This window comes from Delphinapterus leucas, chromosome 2 (genome assembly GCF_059928025.1).
Source record: "Delphinapterus leucas isolate spDelLeu-1000000601 "Yukka" chromosome 2, BTC_Dleu_Yukka2, whole genome shotgun sequence".
Classification (NCBI taxonomy): Eukaryota; Metazoa; Chordata; class Mammalia; order Artiodactyla; family Monodontidae; genus Delphinapterus; species Delphinapterus leucas.
Genome location: NC_143130.1, coordinates 137,641,188 through 137,653,974, shown reverse-complemented (window position 1 = coordinate 137,653,974; position 12,787 = coordinate 137,641,188). Strand labels below are relative to the sequence as shown.

The window sequence follows — 12,787 nt, the reverse complement described above, 5'->3', positions numbered from 1 at the left end:
GGACTGTACCTGAGCCCGGCTGTCTGCAATTTCCAAATTGGCAAGAAGAGACTGGAAGATAAAGAGCATGATCTTACAGGTGAAGAGCAATTTTGCAACTTTTCCAGGAGACACCCAGGAGAAAGCTTGCTTGGTACCAACTGCTGCAGAGTCTGGGCAGAATTCCTCTAGAAAGAAAAAGAAAGTCTTTTCCCACCCCCACCCCCACCCCCGCATGCCTCTCTCTGTCTTGTTCTCTTTCTCCTCTCTGTCTCTCTCTCTCTCTCTGTCTCTCTCTCTCTCTCTCTCTCTCTCTCTCAGATCCAATCTTTTAAGAGCTTCAGCACATTGCTAAGCTAAAGGGAAATTCTCTTTGATAAAGCGGTGTTTCCAGCTTCTGGGTTTTAAAACCTAAATCTATATTCAAATCTGGCTGAAGGTGTGTTCTGGGATTTATGAAAGCCTCTTAAAGGGGTAAATTTACCAAACCGTGACAAAATCATCACAATCTTACTTTAGACATCTGAAGTGGATGAGAATTTTAAAGAGACCCTTGTTTATTTAACACTGTCCATTTCCAACTCGTGGTTTATTGGCCCCGAATTTCTGCGAAGTTACTAGACGAGAGGGCAAAGGAGAAGCGAGAGCTGGCTGCTCCCGGCCGCTGGAAGGGGAAAAGCCCTCCCACGCCCCCAAGGCGCCGAAATCTGCCCGTCTAACAGAACGGGGGAATTTTCAGGGCGATTCAGCTGCCCCCGCCATCTGAGAAGACGTCAGGCTGGAAGGGTTTCCCACGACTCCGGACCCCACTGCAGATAGGTCTCCCGGTCTACAATTTTTCACTCACTTTGTGGAGATCACAAGCGCGCGTTCTGATATTTCTCCACCTCACCCCGCCCCCATTGCCCCAAGCCCTCCCTCCCGCCCTTTCCCTCCGCCAGCTGCACAACGTCCATTTTTCCTTTTCGTTCTTTGATGCTTTAAACATCACTGTGGTACAACTGGGGGGAAACACTGTACTGTCTTGGGGTAGCAAGGAGGCTCTGGCTCGTGGGATCGGGGTGGATTTGCCCTTCCTTCATCGAAAGCATGGTGACTGGCCCAGAGCTCCCTACCAGCGCCGCACGGGCCAGACCTCCTGGGGCATTTCTACCCCCCCTCCCCAATTAAAGGCCTCAGGGCAGTTGTCAAGCATTTTAGTACAGTGGGGGTGGGGTAAGAAAAAGGGTCCGTACTCACCCTCCCCCCAGCCCGGGCCCCCTGAGAGAGTCTTGACTCCTGGGAACGCGACAGCCAACGGGTCTCTTCGGATTGGAGCGCTCGCGGAGGGCCCGGGAGGAGATGGGCAGACCCCGGGCCGCTCGAGGTCTCGCGGGGACCCGGGGCCCAGAGCTCTAGAGACACCTGCGAGGCTGGCCGCGGCCGCCGAGTGTCCAGCCTCAGGCCGAGCCGGAGACAGAGCCCAGCCGGGCTGCCGAGCGCTGGCTGCCTCGTGCGCACTCCCGTAATTCGTTAATTGCTGGAAATCCCAAGGACGGCCACTTTTGATTACACATACAGTATAAGAACCGACAACAAAGCGACGAATTAATTAACCAACTTCATTAACATAGGTCCCCAAATTAAAAGCGGCGAGCTGTTTCTTTGGCCCACTTGCCGTGGCGGCGTGGTTGGAGGGGGGAGGGTGTTCAGGAAGAGATTTTATATTTCTTTTCCGGCTTTGGGAGTTGTGAGGCAGGAACTGCTTTCTGCTCTCCGCCCCCCACTCCCCGCGCACCCCCCCGTCCATTCACACACCCTCAGCCTGTCCACTGGGGCCTGCACCCCACCCCGCCCAATCCGTCTAGGCTTTTCTGGGGACTCAGGTCTGTCGGTCCCCGCTCTCTGTGCCAGGCGGAAAAGTTGGGCTGGGGTTCGCTCTCTCCGGCTCGGTCCCCGGGTGCCGACCCTCTCCAGCCGCTGAGCTCCCAGCCCCCGGCTCGGGCCGCGCGGGCTCGGTTAGTTCCAGGCCCCGCCGCGGCTGGCGTTGGGGTGGCGTTTGTTTTAACGCAGAAACTCTGATTATTTCCAGCGTGGGCCTCCCACGTCCCCTCCCTCCCCGGGTATCCTGCCGACCCCACTCTTACAGCCCCGAATCCTGACCTGGCTCCTGCTGTCTCCCCAACTGGCCCTGGGGTTAGATTCCGGGATTCGTGTTCTTTGCAGGCTGCCTTGGGCTTCTTAAAACTCTAAAAACCCTGCGCGAAAACCAGGAGCCCGGGTCTCTTGCTTGGGGGCCGGGAGACGTTTATAGGGACATAAAGAATGAGAGAGACACTGAGTTTTTGAAAATAGTTTGTTCTTGGACTTGGGTATCTGCATCTCTCTTGCCTACACGCCTACGCTTCACTCCCAGGCCTCCTTTCTCTACCCTTCCCGGTCCCCTCAGTGTGGTCTGACCCTGTTTGAGACCGCAGAGTCGTGTTTTTAACCTTCAGTCTCACTAGCTTTCTGTGTCTGTTCTACACACTTACTGCTAGCGTGGAATGTGATAACCAGCTATCTCCCACGCTCACTCTTCTCCAACCTTAAATATTTTTATCTTCCCATATTAAGGTGTATGGGTTTCCTTTCTCTCCTTCCCTAAAGCAAAAGCAAAAACAAAAGAGGGGGTGGGGGGAGAAGAGAGGAAAGGAAGAACAGGAGAAGGAAAGGAGAGGCCTCCCTGTCCATCATTTTAATTATACAATAAGTTCACATGCTCCGGCCCATAATGTATATTTTAAACACAGCCCAGTGTCTTTCAAGAACATTCTGGTAATGTCGGAGGCCTGGATTTGTTGCCTGCTCGTCCCCCCGTGCAGCAGCAGCCTGTTTTCCTCCCCCTGTTGTGTGTTTTTATTATTTTCCCTCTGGCTTAGATGTGTCAATCATTCTCTCCCTGCCATTGGTTGGAGAGTTTGCGTCAAAAAGTTGCCAGAGAGGCGCTTTCTCAGCAAATCTCCCTGAGAGCGGAACCGACCTCAGCTCCAACTCAGCCTCCACTGTTATTAAAAATAAAAATCGCTAGAGAAGCCCTCCTCACGTCTACTTTGTATGTATCACAGAGGGGCCCACGCGCGTTTCGAACTCGAGCGACTTTCCTTATTTTCTGTTCTTTAGAAAAATATTTTTTGTTGTGTTTGACTTTTCATGGAAGGGTGAAGATTGCAAGGGTTCTAACCCAATACTCTTGATTCCTTTTAGGATAGCTGGCTATTTGGAATTTTGAAGGATAATTTGATTTTTTCCCCCCCAACCTCCCATGTGGCTCTAAGGTAAGTGTCTGTCTGTCTTGTCTGTCTGTCTATATCCATATCTACGTGTCCCTCTGTCTACCATCATCCCAGTGCCTCTAATAGACCCACTGATGCACCTTTGAGAACGTGGAGTTCTTCTGAAGGCTGATGTATATTTTTCCCTTGCAAATTTTTGAGGTGTAATAACGATCACTGCGAAAAATTTGTGATCTGGAGATAAGGGCGAGAGTGGGAGGAAGGGAGGGAGCGCGCTCCTGGGGTCGGTGCTTTCGCAAAACGTCGTGGAAACCCTCTGAGTCCGATGTGGGGTATTTTGAAGGGGCGTTGTTTGTGGTTTTGTTTTATGTCAACGCCCATTCTGGGCTTCTCCCTGCTATCTTTGCGCTTTGGACATCACATGTGGTTGGGGTCATTTGGATTGATCCCAAGGACGTTTTCAGAGTCCGAGACAAAAAGATGCAGATGTAGCTAGATGGATGGATGGATGGATGGTGATGGTGATGATGATGTTGTTGTTAATAATAATAATAATTTGGGCGCCTCCGCGCGCCCAAAGCCCGGCTTGCCGGCGGGTCGGCGGGCGCCGGCAGCCGCCGCTCAAGCTCCTGCCTGTCCCTAATGAACGTGAGAGGAAACCCGAGAGGATAACCGAGGAGGCGGGGAGCGCCGGCACCTCCTCCGCCCCGGCGCTCGCCGCTCGCTCTCTTCGGCCTCCTCTCCCCCAGCCAAGAGCAGCTCACCAAGGTTCTCGGCCTCTTCCAGAGGGCCTTCAAATCTCCTTTTTCTTTTTGAGCACCACTTCCCCCACTCAGGGGGGAAAAAACCCGGGAGTGCCATATCCGCCCCCCCCCATGGCTGTTGTGTGTTGTGGTCCTAGACCGAGCGAGCGTGGAAGAGTCGTTTTCCAACGTGACTGCCGGGGACGGTTCCGGGCCCGCCCCTCGCAGCCCTCGGCGCGCACCTGGGGCGGGCAGAAGTGGCGGTGAGTGTCCCCAGCTCCGCCCGAGGCCGCACGGAGCCGGGGACTGGAATCCTTCCGGTGGGAAGGCGGCCGCTCGGTTGTTCTCTGACAGGGGCCGCGGTCCGGCCTGCTTGCGCGTTCGCGCCCTCTGCTCCCAGGCTTGGGGACACCCGGGCGGCGCGGGCCGGGTCGCGCCGGGGCAAGCGGGGCGCTGAGGCCCAGCCTCCAATCTCGGTCGGCCCGGGGGAGAACCAGCAGAAGGTCTCAGCCGGCACCCAGCCTCCGCAATGAGTCGCGCCTCAAACTCCGAAGATGTCTTCGTGTTGAAGCGTTCAAGTGACTCTTGAGACCACAGTCTGGTTTCAGGACACACTTTTTGAAACCCAAGTCCCCGTCAGAATCCCGCCGAGTCGGCTTTTTCCTCTTTTACAGACCGAAGTGGAGTGCGGGGACAGAAGGCCGAGCCGCGTTGCCCCTTGAGTGGTGGATTGCTTGGGGAGGGGACGGGGAGGTCACTCCTGGAAATTCTCCCTGCATCCCAGAGCTTCGGGGGTCAGGATTTTTCGTGCTCTCCTCGGGACTTTTTCCCGTCACCAAAGTTATTAGCACAAGAGAGGAGTTGAAGAGGAAACTCCTCCCCCCAAAGGCAGGTAGATACCCAGACCTCTGCTCTCAGAGCTAACACCAGGGCTTTCTCCTCGCCATAATTAATAGTCAAGGCCAACCCTTTTGGCACGTTTCTTCCTCCCTCCCTCGCGAATGGCAGCATTGTTTGATTCCCTGAGGCCAGAAACTTTCACTCGAGTTCGCCGGAGGGAGGCCTGCGCCGGCTGTTTTCTGCGCTGCCCGCATATCTCCTTTTTCTTTCTCTCTCCTCTTCCTTTTCGTTGTCTTCCGAGCCGCAGGCAGGTCGCCAGTCCGCGTAGTTTTGTTTCCTTTCCATCATGCAGAAAATTAATCAGCCCGGACGAGAAGCAGAGCTGAGCACGGCGTCCTGTAATTAAGGGACGTGTGCCCTTCGGATTATCTCGTTAGTTTATCAAGAAAACATTTATTATAATTAATTCTCGGACGAGGTAATTATTATTGAGCGAGGACACAGCAACTGGTAGATGGGCTCCTTGGAAGATGAAAAAAAAAAAAAAAAAAACAAGGGGGAAGGGGGGAGGGGGGAGGGGAGCGACAGATTGCACGAATTGACCGTTAGATATAAGGCAGCGCGGCCCGGGGCGGGCAAGTGGAGCAGGACCTCGGGCGCCGGGGCTGCGAGGCTGCAGGGCTGCCGGGCAGGGACGCCGGACCAAGTCACTCGCGCCCGGAGGTGTAGGCGCCAAGCGGCTGCGCGGGCTCGCCGTGAGACCGCCGCCCGCTCCTTCTAGGTAGGAGTTCTCCAGGGGCCACCTCCTGAGCAGTTGTTTTGAGGCTTGTATTTTTGAAAAGGGATTTCTTTTTCCCCTTCTGGGCTCTGCTTAGAGAGGAAGGGAGAAAGGCTTCCTGGCAGGGCTTTGAAAGTTAGATGGAATTGTCTAAGGCCTCTTCTTTGGAGAGCGCATACCTAGGCTAGCTGTGGCGAACACGTCGTAGTTTTGTTTTGTTCCTTTTTCTTTTAAAGATGTATCCGGTAGTAAATGGAAAACAGTCTATGCCGGGAATTTTGGTCATTTTTCGATGGTAGAGCAAAGGAGCTCCAAGAAGGATCTCTGTCCTGTTGTTTTCTGTTTGTAACTGCTTTTTATGCTGGAATGTGCTACTTTAATGTGTGATGTGTCAGGCATTTCTAATTGCGTGAGAGCTATACATGTAAGAACACTTCCATATTTCTCATGTGCACATCCGATATGATTTCAGTTGTTTCTATAGTAGTTCAGAACTTTCCGACATAGTAAGTTTGCATTAAACAAGAAAGAACTCCAGCTTAGAAGCTATTAAAACCAATACATGACTGTATTTTAAAGCAATATTATTTTCACAGCCTCCAAATAACTATCTTGAAAGGAAAAGATAAAACATCAAGTCTTTGTTGTAGGAGCAACTAAACTAGTTCTACTGGTGAGATAATACAAACTCCGACAAGGGCATTTATAAAATTACATTAAATTAGATCTAAGGGTGGAAAAGCATGATTTTTGTGCTATGAATTTAAATCAGGAAGAAGTTGCAGTAACTGGGTTCCATCTGTGGAGTTTTGTGTCTTGATCTCTTAAGCAATGTAAATATGAAAATCTAGAGTCCTTAAAACTCAGTAGGACCTCTGTAAAAGTAAGAGGGAACTTCTCCTAATCTTGTGTCCGCCATTTTGAAGCAATCTCTCATAGTGTCAAAGTTGCAAAGTAGAGATCCATGCAGGAGAAGTGCCACCTTTTAGGAAAATAAAAGCCAAAATTGCAAACAGCCAGTCTATAAACATCAATTTTGGATCCCTTTGCTTGGGGGAGTGAGAAATACTCAACAGAATAAAGTAAATAACTTTTCTTTTTCTTCCTTCCTTTTCCCTCTCTGAGCTCTTTTTCTTATAGGATTTTAGGACACTTGAAGGGTAGGGAGAAATTCTATTAGTTTCACAACTTTGGGAGTTTGTGTATCTACTTTCTTCAAAACTAGAATGTGCAGAAAGGCGCAGAGGAAACTCTGCTGTAGCTGCTGAGCACCCAAATGCCCGAAAATTTGCCTCCTGCAGGATCAGCAGCCTCTACACATCAAAATCAACATGGAAGCGGCTTGCGCTACAAATGTGCACTCTTTCTACTTGCAAATGTGGGAGCCTGTCATTATCTGATTGGTGGGATTCTAACTTTACTTCAGAATTCCTAGCCCACCCTGTGCCAAACTTGAAGACTTTTTTTTTTGCACTGCGTTTAAATATTTGATGGGTGTCGATAAAAAGTTAAATACTTGTTTGTTTAGCTTTAGTTCTTTAGACACATATAATCAAGTTCTCCAAAACCCTAATAAATCTGTTACTTACCTCGAAATCTAATTACCCAGACTACTAATTAGGTGAAAATGATTACTGGAAATGACTTCAAATGTGGAATAATAGTGGTTGAGAAGTTTTCTCAAGTTTGCTGTTTCGCAAGTTGGTATTTTAGATGTTAAGTGCACTGACATTTTAGGTTCGCAGCAGTTGAAAGTGGTAAAAAGCTAAGATAATTAAAATCTGCCTTGGAAAGGCAACAGTCTGGGGAGAGGTAGATGTCTTGAATTGTTTCTTTGTTTCTCACCAATGGCCTTTGTTATCTGCATTATTTATTTAGCCAAAGAGTTCTTTGTCTCTGCAAATGGCCCCAATCAAGTTTTGTTTGAGACAATTAGCTAGTGCCAGCCAAGGAGTCCTATGCAAATGTAGGGATAGGAATGCAATGTGTGCATTTGGAGGCGTGGGGTTTTGTTGGGGCGGGGGGAGCGGGAGGCAGATTGTATTGCTTTCTTCGGGTCTTTTTTTTTTTTTAAGTTTTGGCTGGGGGTGGGGAGGACAGGTTTATCTGGTCTCTCTGCATCTCCTCTAGTTCTGAGAAGCTGGGGAGGGGAGCGGGGTAGTGGGGGAGGCTTTGCAAGTCCTTTAAAAGCCTCTGCTGTGCAGAGCCCGGGCTCTTCTTAAGTTAGTGGTGGAACGTGGAAGAGCTGCGTCCTCCGAAGCGGTAAACCAGCACCTCTGTTTGTTTGTTTGCTTTGCCTTAGCTCCACCACTCCAAACCCACCCACCAGGACTCTGAATCTGTCCACCCCGGGAGAAGCGAGACCTTCCGGCTGGGTCCCCCGGATTTGGGCCGACTTTGCGCCTCCAAACAACCTTAGCATGATGTCTTATCTTAAGCAACCGCCTTACGCAGTCAATGGGCTGAGTCTGACCACTTCGGGCATGGACTTGCTGCACCCCTCGGTGGGCTACCCGGGTAAGTGAGTCCCGCGGCACTGCTGCCCTGCCCTTCCCCACGCCCGCTCCGCGGGGCTGTGACACTCTTTCCCCCCGAGCACCGGGGTTGGCGGTGGCGTCGCCCCCGCCCCAGCTCCAGACGAGGTCTCCACTGGGTTTTCCTTCCGAGAAGCTCAAAGCCACAGGGCATTTACCGGCCGAGGAGAGGACAGGGGCTGGGGGAAAGGGAGTAAGGTGGATCTACAACGTAGGAGTGGGGCGAGGAAGGCTACTGCCCTTGTCATTTGGGCGAGGGGACCCTGCCTGTACCTCGAAGTCCAATTCCTCGGAAGTGCCCTCTTGGCGAAGTCGGGTTTCTCATCATAAATTCTCCCCGCCAAGCCTGGGGCTTCCCCTCTGACCTCCAGGCCCTTAGCCTCTAATCCTTAGAGGTGTGATTTACCCCGGGTGTGAGTGCTTTCCTTTCCGATAAGATCTGTTTTTTAAAATCCTCCTAGAACAAGAAGTATGAAATATGCCCCCATTTGAAAGATGGAGGAACAAAGGCCCTTGGAGTCCTAAAAAGCCTAGATCTCGGGCAGAATCGAGATTTGCCCCATCAGTTCGAGCTGCCAGTCCTCAGGGATCCTTTGACTTCACAGAGTGGGGTTTTTGTGTTGATGGTTTAGGGGTTGATTTTGGAGGGTTCTTGTTTTTTGTCCTCCTTTTTTTTTTTTTTTTTTGGTTAGCTTTCGAAGAGACCCTCTGTCTGGAGCCATCTCCGACGTCAGGCGGAGTGGGGCATTCCCTGGAAGGGGCAGTGTCTGCCAGAGGAGCCGAGGCCGGGAGGGGGTGGGGAGGACACGGGTAGGGTCCGGGTTGAGCTGCTGCGAGGACCAGGGGAGTGCTGAGTGTGGGCGTGGCGGGAGTCGGACACCCGCAGAGACCCCTGTGACTGAGAAGCTGCTCCCGCACCCTAAAGGGCCCTGGGCTTCTTGTCCCGCAGCCACCCCTCGGAAACAGCGGCGGGAGAGGACGACGTTCACCCGGGCGCAGCTAGATGTGCTGGAAGCGTTATTTGCGAAGACCCGATACCCAGATATCTTCATGCGGGAGGAGGTGGCGCTGAAAATCAACTTGCCCGAGTCCAGGGTGCAGGTAGGGCAGATGTAGGTAGACACAGCCATCCTTCCTAACCGTGCCACCCCTCCCCCCAGCACTGTATTTGTTGAGGACCCAGGAGAGTTCCAGGTCTTGGAGAGGACCAAAGGAAGGTTTTAAACTAAACACTTGGCTCCATCGGAAGACAGTAAACTTTTCTCTTAGGGCCCCTTGAGTGTCTGATTTCTCCTCGCGCCCCTTTTTGTCCCTCCACCCCCACCCAGTCCTATAACCAATGTTCTTCCGGTCCGGTTGGCAAGGTAAGACTGGTGATTTAGCTGCAGTGATAAAGCACAGTCCTAGAACCCTTGGACCCCTGGTGGACAGAAGCCCAGCCTTGGCAGATTTCAAGGATAGTCACATAATATTTTAGTTCTTCCCTTCCCCCGTTGGAAATCCCCCCTCCCATTCTCATCTACTTTTAGGGGTAAAAGAAGCTTAGCTCCTGCATAGTTCCAGTATTTTTACAGATGAAGAAATAGAGTAAATGACTTGCTCAAGGTCACATGTCAGTTTGGTGGTAGAAGAAGAAATTACACAGTAAGAGTGTTTTCTTTGACTTCTTAGGGATGGAACAGAATTTGCTAGATCTGAGCCATTCAGCAGATAAAATATCAACATGGTATCCCAATGATACCTTCCCCCCTCCCCTTACTCCCCCTTAACTTGACCTTAAGCTGGAGAGGAAAGTAAACTCCCAACTCTTCTGGAATGCAAGTCCCATATAGATTTCTCTGGAAAGAATGTTCAGCACCTAAACCACATGTACACCTGGGACTCCCCTTCAGCTAGGACACATCAGCATGAACTGCTGATCAAAAAGAGCCTTTTTCAAAGTCAGAAGAAATTTTAGCACTTGTGAGGCTTGAACTAAAGTCTTAACTGAAAGAAAATAAATGGCTCTGCATGGTTGGTGGTTTGTGCTCAGCCTTCACGGCATCATTTTTACCACAGTTAAGACACCCATATGGAGAGCTCATTCAAGAGGACAGCTAAGGACTTTTGCCCAGAAAATGCCAGTAGCTTCCCTGATAAGCGCCCCCTCACACAGCAAACACAGCACCTTCACTGCAGAACATGAAGAAGGCTGGTAAAGAGAATTTTCAAAGTTACACACAGAGGCAAAGTTGACAAGCCAATGAACATAATACAGTAAACAATCTATGTGTCAAGTGGCACTACCCTGAAGGCTCAGACTTGAGCCTAGGAGAGAAGTCTGTCTTTGAGCTCAAAGCAGAGTATATACGAGTCACTCCACTTACCATAAAGAAGGTTTTGGCAAATAGTAGCTTTCAGACCTTCTTCCTCAACAGGATCATTTCTCCTGGGGGCTTTCTTCTGTGAGTCTTTCTAGAAGAGACAAAAAGTAGAGTGATGGAACCAACCTACGTATTAGTAGTTGCTACCTGGAAGATGGACTGTAAACTGTTTGAATTTAGGCTGTTCTTGCTGGCATATAACAACAGATTATTTTCCCTCATTTCTCTTATGTTCCCATCCAAAAGACATAGAATAGGTATGTTCTATTCCATTGTGAGAGTGTTCCAAAATGCAGCTGGGTCTTATGTGTATGTGTGTATTTGGGGTGAAATAAGAGATAGGAAAGTGAGGGGGAGAATTTTTAGTCATGATTTGGGCGATTATCTTAAATTTTACTGCTCTGAGCTGGGAGTAAAGCAGGGTCAAATGCTTTTAGATAGAGCCTCCCCAACTTTCTTATAATTCCAGGAACATATATGAGAGTTTCACTGGCAGGAGAGATTGTCTGCTAAGCTCATCTGTCCATCTAGGACAGATTTATAATCTGGGAGCCACTCTTTTCCTTAAGGAGTCCATGTTAAAGAAGTTTCTTTCCCTTTCAAGGTGTGGTTTAAGAATCGAAGAGCTAAGTGCCGCCAACAGCAGCAGCAACAGCAGAATGGAGGTCAAAACAAAGTGAGACCTGCCAAAAAGAAGACGTCTCCTGCTCGGGAAGTGAGTTCAGAGAGTGGAACAAGTGGCCAATTCACTCCCCCCTCTAGCACCTCAGTCCCAGCCATTTCCAGCAGCAGTGCTCCTGTGTCTATCTGGAGCCCAGCTTCCATCTCCCCACTGTCAGATCCCTTGTCCACCTCCTCTTCCTGCATGCAGAGGTCCTATCCCATGACCTATACTCAGGCTTCAGGTTATAGTCAAGGATATGCTGGCTCAACTTCCTACTTTGGGGGCATGGACTGTGGATCTTATTTGACCCCTATGCATCACCAGCTTCCTGGACCAGGGACCACACTCAGTCCCATGGGTACCAATGCAGTCACCAGCCATCTCAATCAGTCCCCAGCTTCTCTTTCCACCCAGGGATATGGAGCTTCAAGCTTGGGTTTTAACTCGACCACTGATTGCTTGGATTATAAGGACCAAACTGCCTCCTGGAAGCTTAACTTCAATGCTGACTGCTTGGATTATAAAGATCAGACATCTTCGTGGAAATTCCAGGTTTTGTGAGGACCTGCAGAACCTCTTTTTGTGGGTGATTTTTAAATATACTGAGCTGGACATTCCAGTTTTAGCCAGGCATTGGTTAAAAGAGTTAGATGGTATGATGCTCAGACTCATCTTCTGATCAATGTCCCGGGAGGCATAGAAGGAAAAATGAAAGGCCTTAGAGGGGCCTGCCAACCAGCTACCTGAAATGGACAAACCATTTGATACTTAAGATCCTATCATAGTTTTAGATCATTGGTTTTACTGATTTGCAAAGTGATCGAAAGCATTCTAGCCACGTGCAACCAAATACCACCAAAAATAAACAAACAAAACTAAATTGTGAGGGAAAGGAGGGAAGGACATAGCCTTCTTAAGCAGAGGTGTTCCAATGTCGTAGCCAATCCTTGGTTGAATCTTAGGAATGGACAGTGTCTCAAGCTCACTCACGTTTCATGACCAACTGGTAGTTGGCACTGAAAAACTTTTCAGGGCTGTGTGAATTGTGCGACTGATTGTCCTAGATGCACTACTTTATTTAAAAAATAATGTTCATAAGGAGTCAATATGTAGTTTAAGAGACAATCAGTGTGTGTCTTATATAAATGGTACATCTGTGGTTTTTAATCTGTGCTAGACTTCAAAACTGTGATCTCCTGTTATTGTATGCAAACTTGAACTCCACCTCTGCAGGGGTTCTTCTGTGATTAAATAGGTTATAATTATAAGTAAATTCAGAGCAACTGAGTACTTATCTAAAAAGATTGCCTTTGGCTGGAGGTGAGCTGCACTGAAACTTTACAACAAAATGTCTCTGGACAAGGAGAGTGAGAGAAGAGAAACAAAAGGACACTAACTCATCTGTAATTTGCTGTTGGTAAGCCTAGCAGTAAAGAGACATTGGTCAATTGCTCTGACCCTGATGAATTTATAAACTGAGATCATCGTTGTTTATGCTTGCAGATGTTAACTGGAAAAGTTATATATGCATAAACCTTTCTTCCTGGATTTGGCAGATATGTATAATTATATTAAAATGGTTCTAGCACAACATTGGGTCCAGTTTAATTTTATACCACCATTTATGAATGA

At 49.3% G+C, this 12,787-nt stretch overlaps 1 protein-coding gene across 2 annotated transcripts; it reads left to right on the top strand.

Moving 5' to 3' along the window:
- The first annotated feature begins 7,096 nt into the window (after positions 1 to 7,096).
- Positions 7,097 to 11,716, top strand: OTX2 (orthodenticle homeobox 2). 2 transcript variants are annotated; one of them, XM_022570771.3, is made up of 3 exons: positions 7,097 to 8,111; positions 9,078 to 9,229; positions 11,096 to 11,716. In XM_022570771.3, the coding sequence occupies exons 1-3, from the start codon at positions 8,015 to 8,017 to the stop codon at positions 11,714 to 11,716; spliced, it is 870 nt and encodes a 289-aa protein (XP_022426479.1). In that variant the 5' UTR covers positions 7,097 to 8,014. The 2 variants fall into 2 exon arrangements, with proteins under 2 accessions (XP_022426479.1, XP_022426478.1); XM_022570770.3 differs by having other exon boundaries at positions 9,054 to 9,229.
- Positions 11,717 to 12,787: the final 1,071 nt, after the last annotated feature.

What these genes read in the sequence shown, in the direction of transcription:
- OTX2 (XM_022570770.3), top strand. Translation starts at nt 8,015, where the DNA reads ATGATGTCTTATCTTAAGCAACCGCCTTACGCAGTCAATGGGCTGAGT. An exon ending in CCCCTCGGTGGGCTACCCGG is followed by an intron (nt 8,112 to 9,053) that starts GTAAGTGAGTCC and finishes CGCACCCTAAAG; the next exon opens with GGCCCTGGGCTTCTTGTCCC. An exon ending in TGCCCGAGTCCAGGGTGCAG is followed by an intron (nt 9,230 to 11,095) that starts GTAGGGCAGATG and finishes TTCCCTTTCAAG; the next exon opens with GTGTGGTTTAAGAATCGAAG.